The following is a 10559-nucleotide window of genomic DNA, read 5'->3' on the forward strand; positions in this document are numbered from 1 at the left end:
CTGCAAGTGCTGAGCAAGTGGCATTGTTCCTTCTGGGACCCGTCACCCACATATAGTGCCACAAGGCAGTGAAGTGGGTTGCCCTGCCCTGGTGAATACCTAAGGCCCCAGTCTTTACAGTGTAACAGCTGTGCTAAGACAAAGAAATATGGCCCAAATGAAAGAACAGATCAAAACTCCAGAAAAAGAACTAAGCGACGAGGAGATAGCCAACCTATCAGATGCAGAGTTCAAAACACTGGTAATCAGGATGCTCACAGAAATGGTTGAGTATGGTTGCAAAAGAGAGGAAAGAGTGAAAGCTATACAAAGTGAAATAAAGAAAAATATACAGGGAACCAACCATGATGGGAAGGAAGCTGGAACTCAAATCAATGATTTAGACCAGAAGGAAGAAATAAACATCAATCAGAACAGAATGAAGAAACAAGAATTCAGAAAAATGAAGAGGCGCTTAGGAGCCTCCGGGACAACTTTATTAAACATTCCAACATCCAAATCATAGGAGTGCCAGGAGGAGAAGAGGAAGAGCAAAAAATTGAAAACATAATGGAGGAGAACTTTCCCAATCCCTCAAAGGAAACAGACTTCCAGGAAGTCTAGGAAGCTCAGAGAGTCCCAAAGAACTTGGACCAAAGGAAGCACATGCCAAGACACATTACATTACTCAAGATTAAAGATAAGAAGAGAACCTTAAAAGCAGCAAGAGAAAAGGAGACAGTTACCTACAAAGGAGTTCCCATAAGGTGATATCAGCTGATTTCTCAAAAGAAATCTTGCAGGCAAGAAGGGGCTGGAAAGAAGTATTCCAAGTCATGAAAGGCAAGGACCTGCATCCAAGATTATCATATCCAGCAAAGGTATCATTTAGAATAGAAGGGCAGATAAAGTGCTTCCCAGATAAGGTCAAGTTCAAGGAGTTCATCATCACCAAGCCCTTATTATATGAAATGTTAAAGGGAACTTATCTAAGAAAAAAAAGATCAAAACTATGAACAGTAATATGAGAGCAAACTCACAACTATCAACAACTGAACCTAAAACAAACTAAGCAAACAACTAGAACAAGAAGAGAATCACAGAAATGGAGATCACATGGAGGGTTATCAGCAGGGAGGCAGAGGGAGGAGAATGGGGGAAAAGGTACAGAGAATAAGAAGTGTATGTGGTAGGTATAAAATAGAGGGAGGTTAAAAATAGTATGGGAAATGGGGAAGCCAAAGAACTTATATGTATGACCTATGGACATGAACTAAGTGGGGGAATGCTGGTGGGAGGCGGGGTGCAGGGTGGAGGAGAGTAAAGGGGAGAAAAAATGGGACAACTATAATAGCATAATCAATAAAATATACTTAAAGTAATAGGGATTAATAAGATAATCAGATCAAGAGGTAATTAGATACAGTTATCAAAAGTAAGAACAGAAAGAAAGCTTACGCTATTTAGGAGAAAGCAATGTTGGAAATAAGACTCTCCAGTTTATTATATTGGTATTTTTAAATAAAAGGTACACCTTGAGCCCTGGCCAGTGTAGCTCAGTTGGAGCATCATCCCAAATACCAAAAGTATAAAGGTTTGATTTCCAGTCTGGTGACATACCTAGGTTGTGGGTTCAGTCCCTGGTGGGGGCACATATGGGAGGCAACTAATCAGTGTTTCTCTCTTACATCGATGTTTCTCTCTCCCCCTCTCTTTCTTTCTCTCTCACTTTCTCCCCCTGCCCCACCACTCTCTCAAGTAAATAAATCTGTTTTGTTTTTTTAATGGCCCTGGCTGGTGTGGCTCAGTGGATTGAGCACTGGCCTGTGAACTGAAGGGACGCTGGTTCAATTCCCAGTTAGGGCACATGCCTGGGTTGCGGGCCAGGTCCCCAGTTGGAGGCACCTGAGAGGCAACCACACAATGATGTTTCTCTCCTTCTCTTTCTCCCTCCCTTCCCCTCTCTGAAAATAAATAAATAAAACATTTAAAAATAAATAAACAAGTAAGATATATCTTGAATGAGACATAAAACAATGGCTTGTACATTTTGAATATACATGGGTCCCTGATTTATGATGTCTCTCAACTTATGATTGTTCAGCCTTATGATGGTGCAAAAGTGATATGCAGTCAGAAACTACTTTGGTTTTTGAATTTTGGTCTTTTCCTGGGCTCAAGTGATCAGTGGTATAGTACTCTATAATGCAGAGCAGCAGCAGTGAGCTGACTTTGCCCACCTGTAGGCTCATGTGAGTGATTCTGATCATGTTTAAGAGAGGCTGGGCTAAGCTATGATATTTGGTAGGTTACGCGTATTAAGGCATTTGCAATTTACAGTATCTTCAACTTACAATGGGTTTATCGGAACATAACCCCACTGTAAGTTGAGGAGCATCTGTATTTCTAACCTTTTACATCAAAGGTTGCAATCTCAGATAACTACAGAGGAGACATGTAAATGAGAGACAGTCGGGGTCTAGGGTGTACTGAAGTATGCATACCCCAAGTAAGGGGGACAGCTGATTGTTTTCTTCTAGAATGAGGGCTTTGGATTGCCAGATCTGATTGTTGAAGAAAAGCCAAAAATTCAGAGGTTCATATGATGTCTCCTGTTGGAAGGAATTCATTTAAGCGCACACACATGCACACACCCAGTGGGCAGCTAATAAAACACAGCAAGTGAGCTGCATTGGCTCATGGGCTGCCAGTTTTCAGCCCTTGCATTGTAGTGTTAACGTAAGTACATAAGTTCTCCCTTAAAATGTGCTTACCATGAAAAGTGTGAAACTAACAGTGTTTTTTTTTCTCCTTAGGATGGTGCGTCCAAGGCTAACCATTTATGTTTGTCAGGAATCCTTGCAGTTGAGGGAGCAGCAACAGCAGCAGCAGCAGCAGCAGCAGAAGCATGAGGATGGAGACTCAAATGGTACTTTCTTCGGTAGGTCATGCTGGACAGGCCAGGACAGATGTGAAGAAAGGGGAAGAGGTGACTACCAAGCATGTATGATAGGAATTTCCCAACAGTGGATTTAGAATTTGCTAGAAGTAGTGGTAATAGCTAACATTTATGGAGTTCCTCATATGTGCTAAGCACTATTCTCAGCACTTTTTTACATGTTTTAATTTTTATGACTAGTGTCTCCTCTTTGTAGTAGATTTTATTGTATCTCCAGCATTTAGGTGAGGAGAATGAGGCTTAGGGATGTTAAGTAACTTACCCCAGGTCACACAGTAGCAAGTGGGTGCGTCAGGATTTGAACTCAGGATTGACTGAGTCCTTCAGAAAAGTGGGCGTTTCTATTGATCACAATACCTCTAAGAGCAGATAGACTTTGTGCTGACTGCCGCTGTTCTCTCCCTCTTGCAGTGTACCATGCCATCTACCTAGAAGAACTGACAGCTGTTGAACTGACGGAAAAAATTGCTCAGCTCTTCAGCATTTCCCCTTGCCAGATCAGCCAGATCTACAAGCAGGGGCCAACAGGAATCCATGTGCTCATCAGTGATGAGGTAGATTTTCAGTGCAGCTGAATCGTCAGATGACAGTTGATTTATCACGGCATGTGACAGGGGCAAGAGCAGTTCTATTGAGGCAGGGTGCTTTGTTTTCTAGACCAGAGGTTCTCAAACATTTCTACTTGCTTACCAACTAAAATAATTTTTCAAAAATGTGTATCCCCTTGCACATTTTTAGGGACTTAAAATTTTTTCTCTTTAAGTTCAAATAAAGTGGCAAAAGATGTTACTTCTGGGCATATTATTTGACATTTAAAAATGAAATGGTTGCACTGGCCAGTATGGCTCAGTTGGTTGGAGCATGATTCTGTGACTGAAGAGTTGCAGGTTCAATTCCCAGTCAGGGCACATACCTAGGCTGCAGGTTTGATTCACGGTCCAGGAGTGCATGGGAAGCAGCTGATCGATGTTTTTTTTTTTCTCTCTCTCTCTACCCCCTACCTTTCTCCCTAAAAGCAATGGGAAAAAATGTCCTCGGGTGAGGATTAAAAAGAAAAATGAAATGATTGCTTCCCTATTCTAACTGTATTCCATGAAACCTAAATACAAGAGTGATTTAACAGAATTTTTTTTAACTTACTCATTTTTAAAGAGGGGGGTGGAAGGGAGGGAGAGAAGCATCGATGTGTGAGAGAAACTTCTACTGGTTGCCTCTTGAACATGCCCCAACTGCGGACAGAACCCACAACCCAGCCACCAGCCCTGACCAGAAATTGAGCCCAGCAGCCCTTCCTTTTGTGGTACAACGCCTGACCAACTGAGCCACACTGGTCAGGGCCAGAAATTTTATAGACTGTCTTTGTTTCCGTGAATTAATATTTCCATTCACTTCTCATAGCATTTTTATCCTTGAACTTTTTTATTAATCATTCTACTATATTTCACTGAAACAAAAGTTTGTTTCACTAAAAATACTTGTTTCAGTAAAATTATTTCTTCTGACTAGAATTAACACCATAATTATGCAGTTGATTAAAATGTCAATGTATATGTTTTGATGAGTAATAATTAAACATTAAGAAAAAATTTATTAGAAGTGCATCTATTAATGAGATGGATGGGATTGTTTGATTTTGATTCCCTACCCCCTGTCCCGCACACAATTAATTCATCTATAAGTGATTACTGCCTATTGATTGAAATAAGAGTTCGGCATCAGTTCCATCTGGTTATTTTCCTCAAGATACAAGTGCTGTGGAACCTGATTCACATTTATTGACTGACAGCAATGGATTGAGTTTTGCTATGACATCATTGCTGGATCCTTTTTTTTGAACTTCTGAGTTATGTGCCAAAAATTACACAATGGTGGTGTCACAAATTATTTTGAATCATCTATCATTTGACAGTTTGTAATTAAGTCATTCCAATTCTGGTGAAAAGAAGAAATTGGTAACCATGTCACCCCCCACAGAGAATTTGCTACCTAGTCATTAGAGTTTACATTTGCAGTTAAACTTGGGCATTCTGAGAGCATATGGGAGACAGCCAATCTGATCAATGTTTCTCTCACTCGCTGGAGGCTTTTATACTCCAGGGCAATGCATTTTAGGATTCCAGGAGGGTAAAATTCATGCCTTTATTTTATAGATGGGAAAAGGGAGTTTAAGAAGGGAAAGTGGGAAAGGAAAACAGAAGAATCTCAGGCAGTTTTAGGGGAAATTAGATACGGAAGTTGGAGAACTGGAAGTCAGTTCTGTCATATACGCCTCTCAGTGTCTGTGTTCCCCTTGGAAAGTCTTGGGGTTAACCCAGGAAAATGTATACTCCAATTTTAAGACAACTGTTTTACAATACTTAGTTTAAAAAAAGATTTTATTTACTTATTTTTAGAGAGAGGGTGGAAGGGAAGGAGAGAGGGAGAGAAACATTTATTGGTTGCCTCCCGTACATGCCCTGACTGGGGACTGAATGGGTAACCCAGGCATGTGCCCTGACTGGGAATCGAACCCATTACCTTTTGCTTTGCAGGACAATGCCCAACCAACTGAGCCACACCAATCAGGGCTAGACTACTTAGTTTCTATTTATTTTTTTAAGATTATTTATTTTTAGACGGAGGGGAGTAGGGAGAGAGAGGGAGAGAAACATCAATGTGTGGTTGCCTATCACACGCCCCCCTGTTGGGGACCTGGCCAGCAAACCAGGCACGTGCCCTGACTGGGAATCGAAACAGCAACCTTTTGGTTCATAGGCTGGTGCTCACTCAATCCACTGAGCCACACCAGCCAGGACTAGACTACTTAGCTTTTAAAACTTAAAAACAAAACAAAGCAAAAGATTATTTTTCACTTAAATCTATGTAAGAAAAAGCCACATAAGCATAGTAAATACAACAAACCAAAGCTTTTAATCAAATTTTTTTGCTTTTTTTTTTTTCAGATGATACAGAACTTTCAGGAAGAAGCCTGTTTTATTCTGGACACAATGAAAGGTAATAAAGTAGTAAGGCAAACATTATTTTCTAAGGAGTTTAAGAGCTTTTTTCGTAGAGGGGGAAGGTATGAGCCACCATATTTGAAGTAGAAAAAGTAACATTATTAGAGTTTGTTCCTTTGTATAAATTGGCTTCTCGTCATTATCAGAATAGACAAAGTGTAACTAGTGACTCTCTGCCGTTGTCTTTCACCTTCCGTGGACAAATGAGGAAATGGAGGCATGTTGTTTTTATAATGGATATTTATTATAAGTATTCTGTGATCATCAATAAGTATGCTGCTCTTTGCCCTGCCGTTTTTTCCTTTTCTCAAAAGAACCTTACTGTACTTTTTTTTCTCCTACTATGTTTTAAAGGTGACTAAAGATAATCTTCTTTCTTTTCTGTTTTACAGCAGAAACCAATGACAGCTATCATATTATACTGAAGTAGATGTGGGGCATTCCGTCCTCAGTGGCTGCTGCTTCCTTCACCTCTGGGAAACCCCCCTGGAAGGGGTTGCAGATGGAGAGTTGAAGGTCTGCGGGAACCTGGCCCATCTGACTGTGTTGGGGGGAGCGCAGGCCACAGAGGCAGAGCCCAGCCGTCTGTGCGGGTCTGGGCTCTGTGGCACACAGACTACGGCCCGACATGCCTTTCTGCAGCTGTTTCTGAGTTACAATTTCTGGACCCTGTTGTTGAATATCAGTGGAAACTCCACAGCATTTGGGGTGTATGTAGAGCATAACAATGATGATAACTGTGTGATGTTTAATGGAAAGATGTTAAATTTTGTGATACGGAGCTGTGTGATTTTTTCTAATATAAAAAAGTGAACATCTATATTCATAAGACTAGATACTCAATTTCTTTTGCATCAAACATGTACTGGCTTTTTACCATAGTCAGCCCCTGAAAACCTCATCAAAGAGAAATACTGAGGTAGACTAGAATTTTTCCTTTGGTTCCCCTGTAATACTGTCACTAAGAGTAATTTTAGCTAACATTTATGGAGCATTTATTTGTGCCAGGCAGTGTGATAAATTCTTTTAATGGATTATCTTGTTTAAATCCTCTTAATAATCCTATGTGAAGTAGGTGATAATGATTCTTCATTGAAGATGAGGAAATGGAGACTTGTAGTGGCTAGACAGCTTGCTGAGCAGCGGGCAGCGAGCAGGTGGTGGTGTGAAAAGCCAAACCCAGGCAGTCTGGGTCTTACTAGTCCCCACCCAGTGCTGCCTCCTGTGCAGTCCTTGTGCTTGCCATCATTTCTTACTGTGGCTCTTCTGGTGAATAGGACAGAACACTGGGTGAGAACTGAGTATCTAACCACTGAAAGGGACAAACCATACCTAAATAATGATGCACAAATCAAAACGTACAGAAAGTAAAAACATAGGTGCTTTGTAAGCATCATTAGTTATCAGGTCTTAGCATTTGAGGTGGTGAAAACTAGGGATTTTCCATAACTCCTCAAATTCACTGTTCTTGGATGACCTCCTCAAAATATTTATTAATGAGATAGACTAGCCCCTCCTTTCTCTTTCCCCTCTCTGCATTTTCTCTTGGTGTAGGAAGTTCTTTTATTCGTTTAGTGTTCTTTAATTTAAGCTTTACAAAAAATTCATTCTGATCCCATTCACATTCTTACCATATATTTTTGTTATTTCTTAAAGAATGACTGTGTGTGTGTTTACATGTGTAAGAATCTGGGTCTTTCTTTTTCACATGTAAAGTTTTATCCAGAAATCCCTTTACATATTATGTTGAAGTGAAAAAGATAACATTCAAAGATTATGTATTGAATTTGGGTCTGTGTGTGTGTATGTGTGTTTTTAAAGCATTTGATAAAATTTAAATGTTTTTATACAGAGGTTTTTGTTCATTAAAATCAACCTGCAACACAGTCTGATTTCTTTTGGTTGGAAACAAGTTGAAAACTTTGGAAAATTAGGTCAACTAACTTGTTTAGAACTGACCTGGGCAACTTGACATCATAGGCCAAAATAATTTTTTAGTGAATGATTACCGTATGTCTCGTCTCCGCTTTAGGGGAATTTTCTAGTTACACCATGTTTCTAGGACTGGTTCTCAGCTTCAAGGAAGTTGCTCTCTCAGAAGGCTCCTGTTGTGTTTTGTTTTTTTCTATCCTGTCTGAATAATGTTAGGCTAGGAGGGTTGGACTAGATGACTTTTAAGGTCCCTTCTAAGTCTGAATCTTGACTCATGTTGACTGCAAATGCACATAGAATTCTATTAATATATTTACTATAAATTCACACTTACTATTTTTACTTGGCATTAGGGGTCCTTTTTTAGAGTAGTCTTCAAATTTATAGAAATAAATTTATACAAGTTTGTAGTCACAGGTCCTTAAATTAACCAGAAAATCTCTTAGGCTTTTTTTTAGGTTCAAAAATACTTATAGTGCCAATACTATATAATTGGTAAGAATTGGTATAGTGCTAAAACATTGTGCTTATTCAACTTCCTTTAAAAATTGTATCTATTCGCTATCCTTCCAATTTAATGAAAATTTAAAACTTGCTTTTTCTTCATGAAACTCATGCACAAAGTGTTAAATGCAAACAATAAAGAAAGCTGCAACTTACTACTTAACTCCTAGTTTCACTCTACAGAGGTCAACAGTGAAAAAAATTACTCCCCCCATGTCTGTCTGTCTGTCTCACGCACACACACACACACACACACACATACTCAGATGGGCTCTTGTTTTACCAATGATCTGCAATTTGCTTTTTGTATTTATGTAACATAGCTTGAACCTCTTTTTCTATTAGACTTCATAGTACCACATCATTCTTTCTAAAAAATGGCCATACCCTGTGGATGCCTTTTAGGTTAGGTCCATTGGAACATGCATCTTCATAATATTTTTTGCAGATATTTCTAAGATATTTCTAGAGGTAACATTTGCTGGCTTTTACCTTTTAAAAGAATGTGACAGTAGATATTTAAAATAGATAGTTTAGCCCTGGCTGGTGTGGCTCAGTGGACTGAGTGCCAGCCTGCAAACCAAAGGGTCACTGGTTCAATTCCCAGTCAGGGCACATGCCTGGGTTGCAGGCCAGGTCCCCAGTGGGGGGCGAGTGAGAACAACCACACATTGATGTTTCTCTCCCTCTTCCCTTCCCTTCTCTCTAAAAATAAATAAACAAAATCTTTATAATATATATATAGTTCAATATTTCTGTCAGAGGGAGGGTATAGAGTATGAGAAGGAGAATGTTTAGGTTTTAGACCCTCCTAAGAGTAGAGTAGTGTCCTGTTTGACTTAGCATTTTCTGTTTCGTTCCCTTGAAGGTAATGGGTTCATCCAGAAGAATCTGCCGTGTAAAGACTTGACAGTTAAAAAAGGAGCTACTGAGAAATAAAAAGGGGGAGTCTTTACAGGGCTCTAAGGATTGAGTGCAAGTCACTACATGAAACATGTTCAGTGAACAATACTAAAATTGTTTTCCAGTATTATGGCACAAGAACTTTGCCCACATAAAAGATTTCTTTAAGAAGTCATTTAAAGGGAGGAGAAGTGGGAATGGTCATGCTGTCTGGAAAGAGATTATAGTACAATGAATACAAGACCACTAGAGTCTGGAAGCCCTGAGAAAGTGAGGTCCGCCTGAGGGGCATGCGTTCTGACTCCTGAGGGCCAGGGGCCGTCAGACACGGCGTGTTGTGAGGCTAGATCGCGGTCTCACCACTGAGTTGGGGGAGCATGGAGAAGCATGGCGAGGGAAGAAAGTGTGGCATAATGGAACTAGCCATTTCTAATTTATGCCTAATGAAGGAGTGTTCTGAAAACCCTTGGTATCCCCAAATATCCTGAAAGGCCTTTGTGTAGGGTTGCTGCAGAGATGTGGCTGCCTTGCAAACTACTGTGAAGGATTAAGTGGAGCTTCTGCTCCATTTTTGGAAGTGATGCGAATTTGGGGTGCAGATATTTGAAGTCAGGACTGAGCTTCCTCCTTCCCTGTAGGTTTTTTTCTCTGGTCACTACTTAACAATTCCATATAGCTTGGGACTAGAGAGCTACAGTAGAGCCATTTTATCATTTTTCTGAATATTTAGTTTCCCTGGCTGCAGATGGTTCCTCTGGCAGGAGTGTCCAACCCACGTGGCCCAGATGGCTATGGATGCAGCCCAATACAAAATCGTAAATTTACTTAAAACGAGATTTTTTTGTGATTACGTGTCATAGTGTATTTAATGTGGTACCCAAGACAACTCCTCTTCCAGTGTGGCCCAGAGATGCTAAAAGGTTGGACACCTTTGGTCTGTTTGCCTCCGCTGGTCTGTCATGAGAACTCCACAACCTCAACGGAAATGGCACAAACACCCCACCTACCTGCATAATTTATACAGAGGGGGGCAAAAGTAGGTATACAGTTGTGAGTAGTACTAGAAACAGTTTATTCTTGTATTGTTAGTTATTAATGATTGTATTATTTTCCATATGAACAACTGTACACCTACTTTTGCCCCACCCTGTACACCATTTCATGTAGAGTAATCGTACATCATTCTTCTTTTAAAAATGCTGTATTTTCGTTGGTGTGAGCTAAGGCTTTTCTACTAGAATATTTATTTTTAGTTTATGATTAGACTTTTGTTATATGAACTC

The 10559-nt window shown here is 39.9% G+C and overlaps 1 protein-coding gene across 3 annotated transcripts in view; it reads left to right on the plus strand.

The window, feature by feature from the left end:
• Positions 1 to 8213, plus strand: part of TFCP2 (transcription factor CP2) — a 47676-nt gene extending 39463 nt beyond the window's left edge. For 2 of the 3 annotated variants that reach the window (XM_036019023.1, XM_036019024.1), the window contains exons 13-16: positions 2796 to 2920; positions 3350 to 3492; positions 5881 to 5932; positions 6330 to 8213. In XM_036019023.1, the coding sequence (XP_035874916.1) occupies positions 2796 to 2920; positions 3350 to 3492; positions 5881 to 5932; positions 6330 to 6367 (358 nt within the window). In that variant the 3' untranslated portion in view covers positions 6368 to 8213. The remainder of the gene's footprint in view (positions 1 to 2795; positions 2921 to 3349; positions 3493 to 5880; positions 5933 to 6329) is intronic. The other variant, XM_028532428.2, reaches the window with a different exon arrangement.
• The last annotated feature ends 2346 nt before the right edge of the window (positions 8214 to 10559 follow it).

Source organism: Phyllostomus discolor, chromosome 2 (genome assembly GCF_004126475.2).
Source record: "Phyllostomus discolor isolate MPI-MPIP mPhyDis1 chromosome 2, mPhyDis1.pri.v3, whole genome shotgun sequence".
NCBI lineage: Eukaryota > Metazoa > Chordata > Mammalia > Chiroptera > Phyllostomidae > Phyllostomus > Phyllostomus discolor.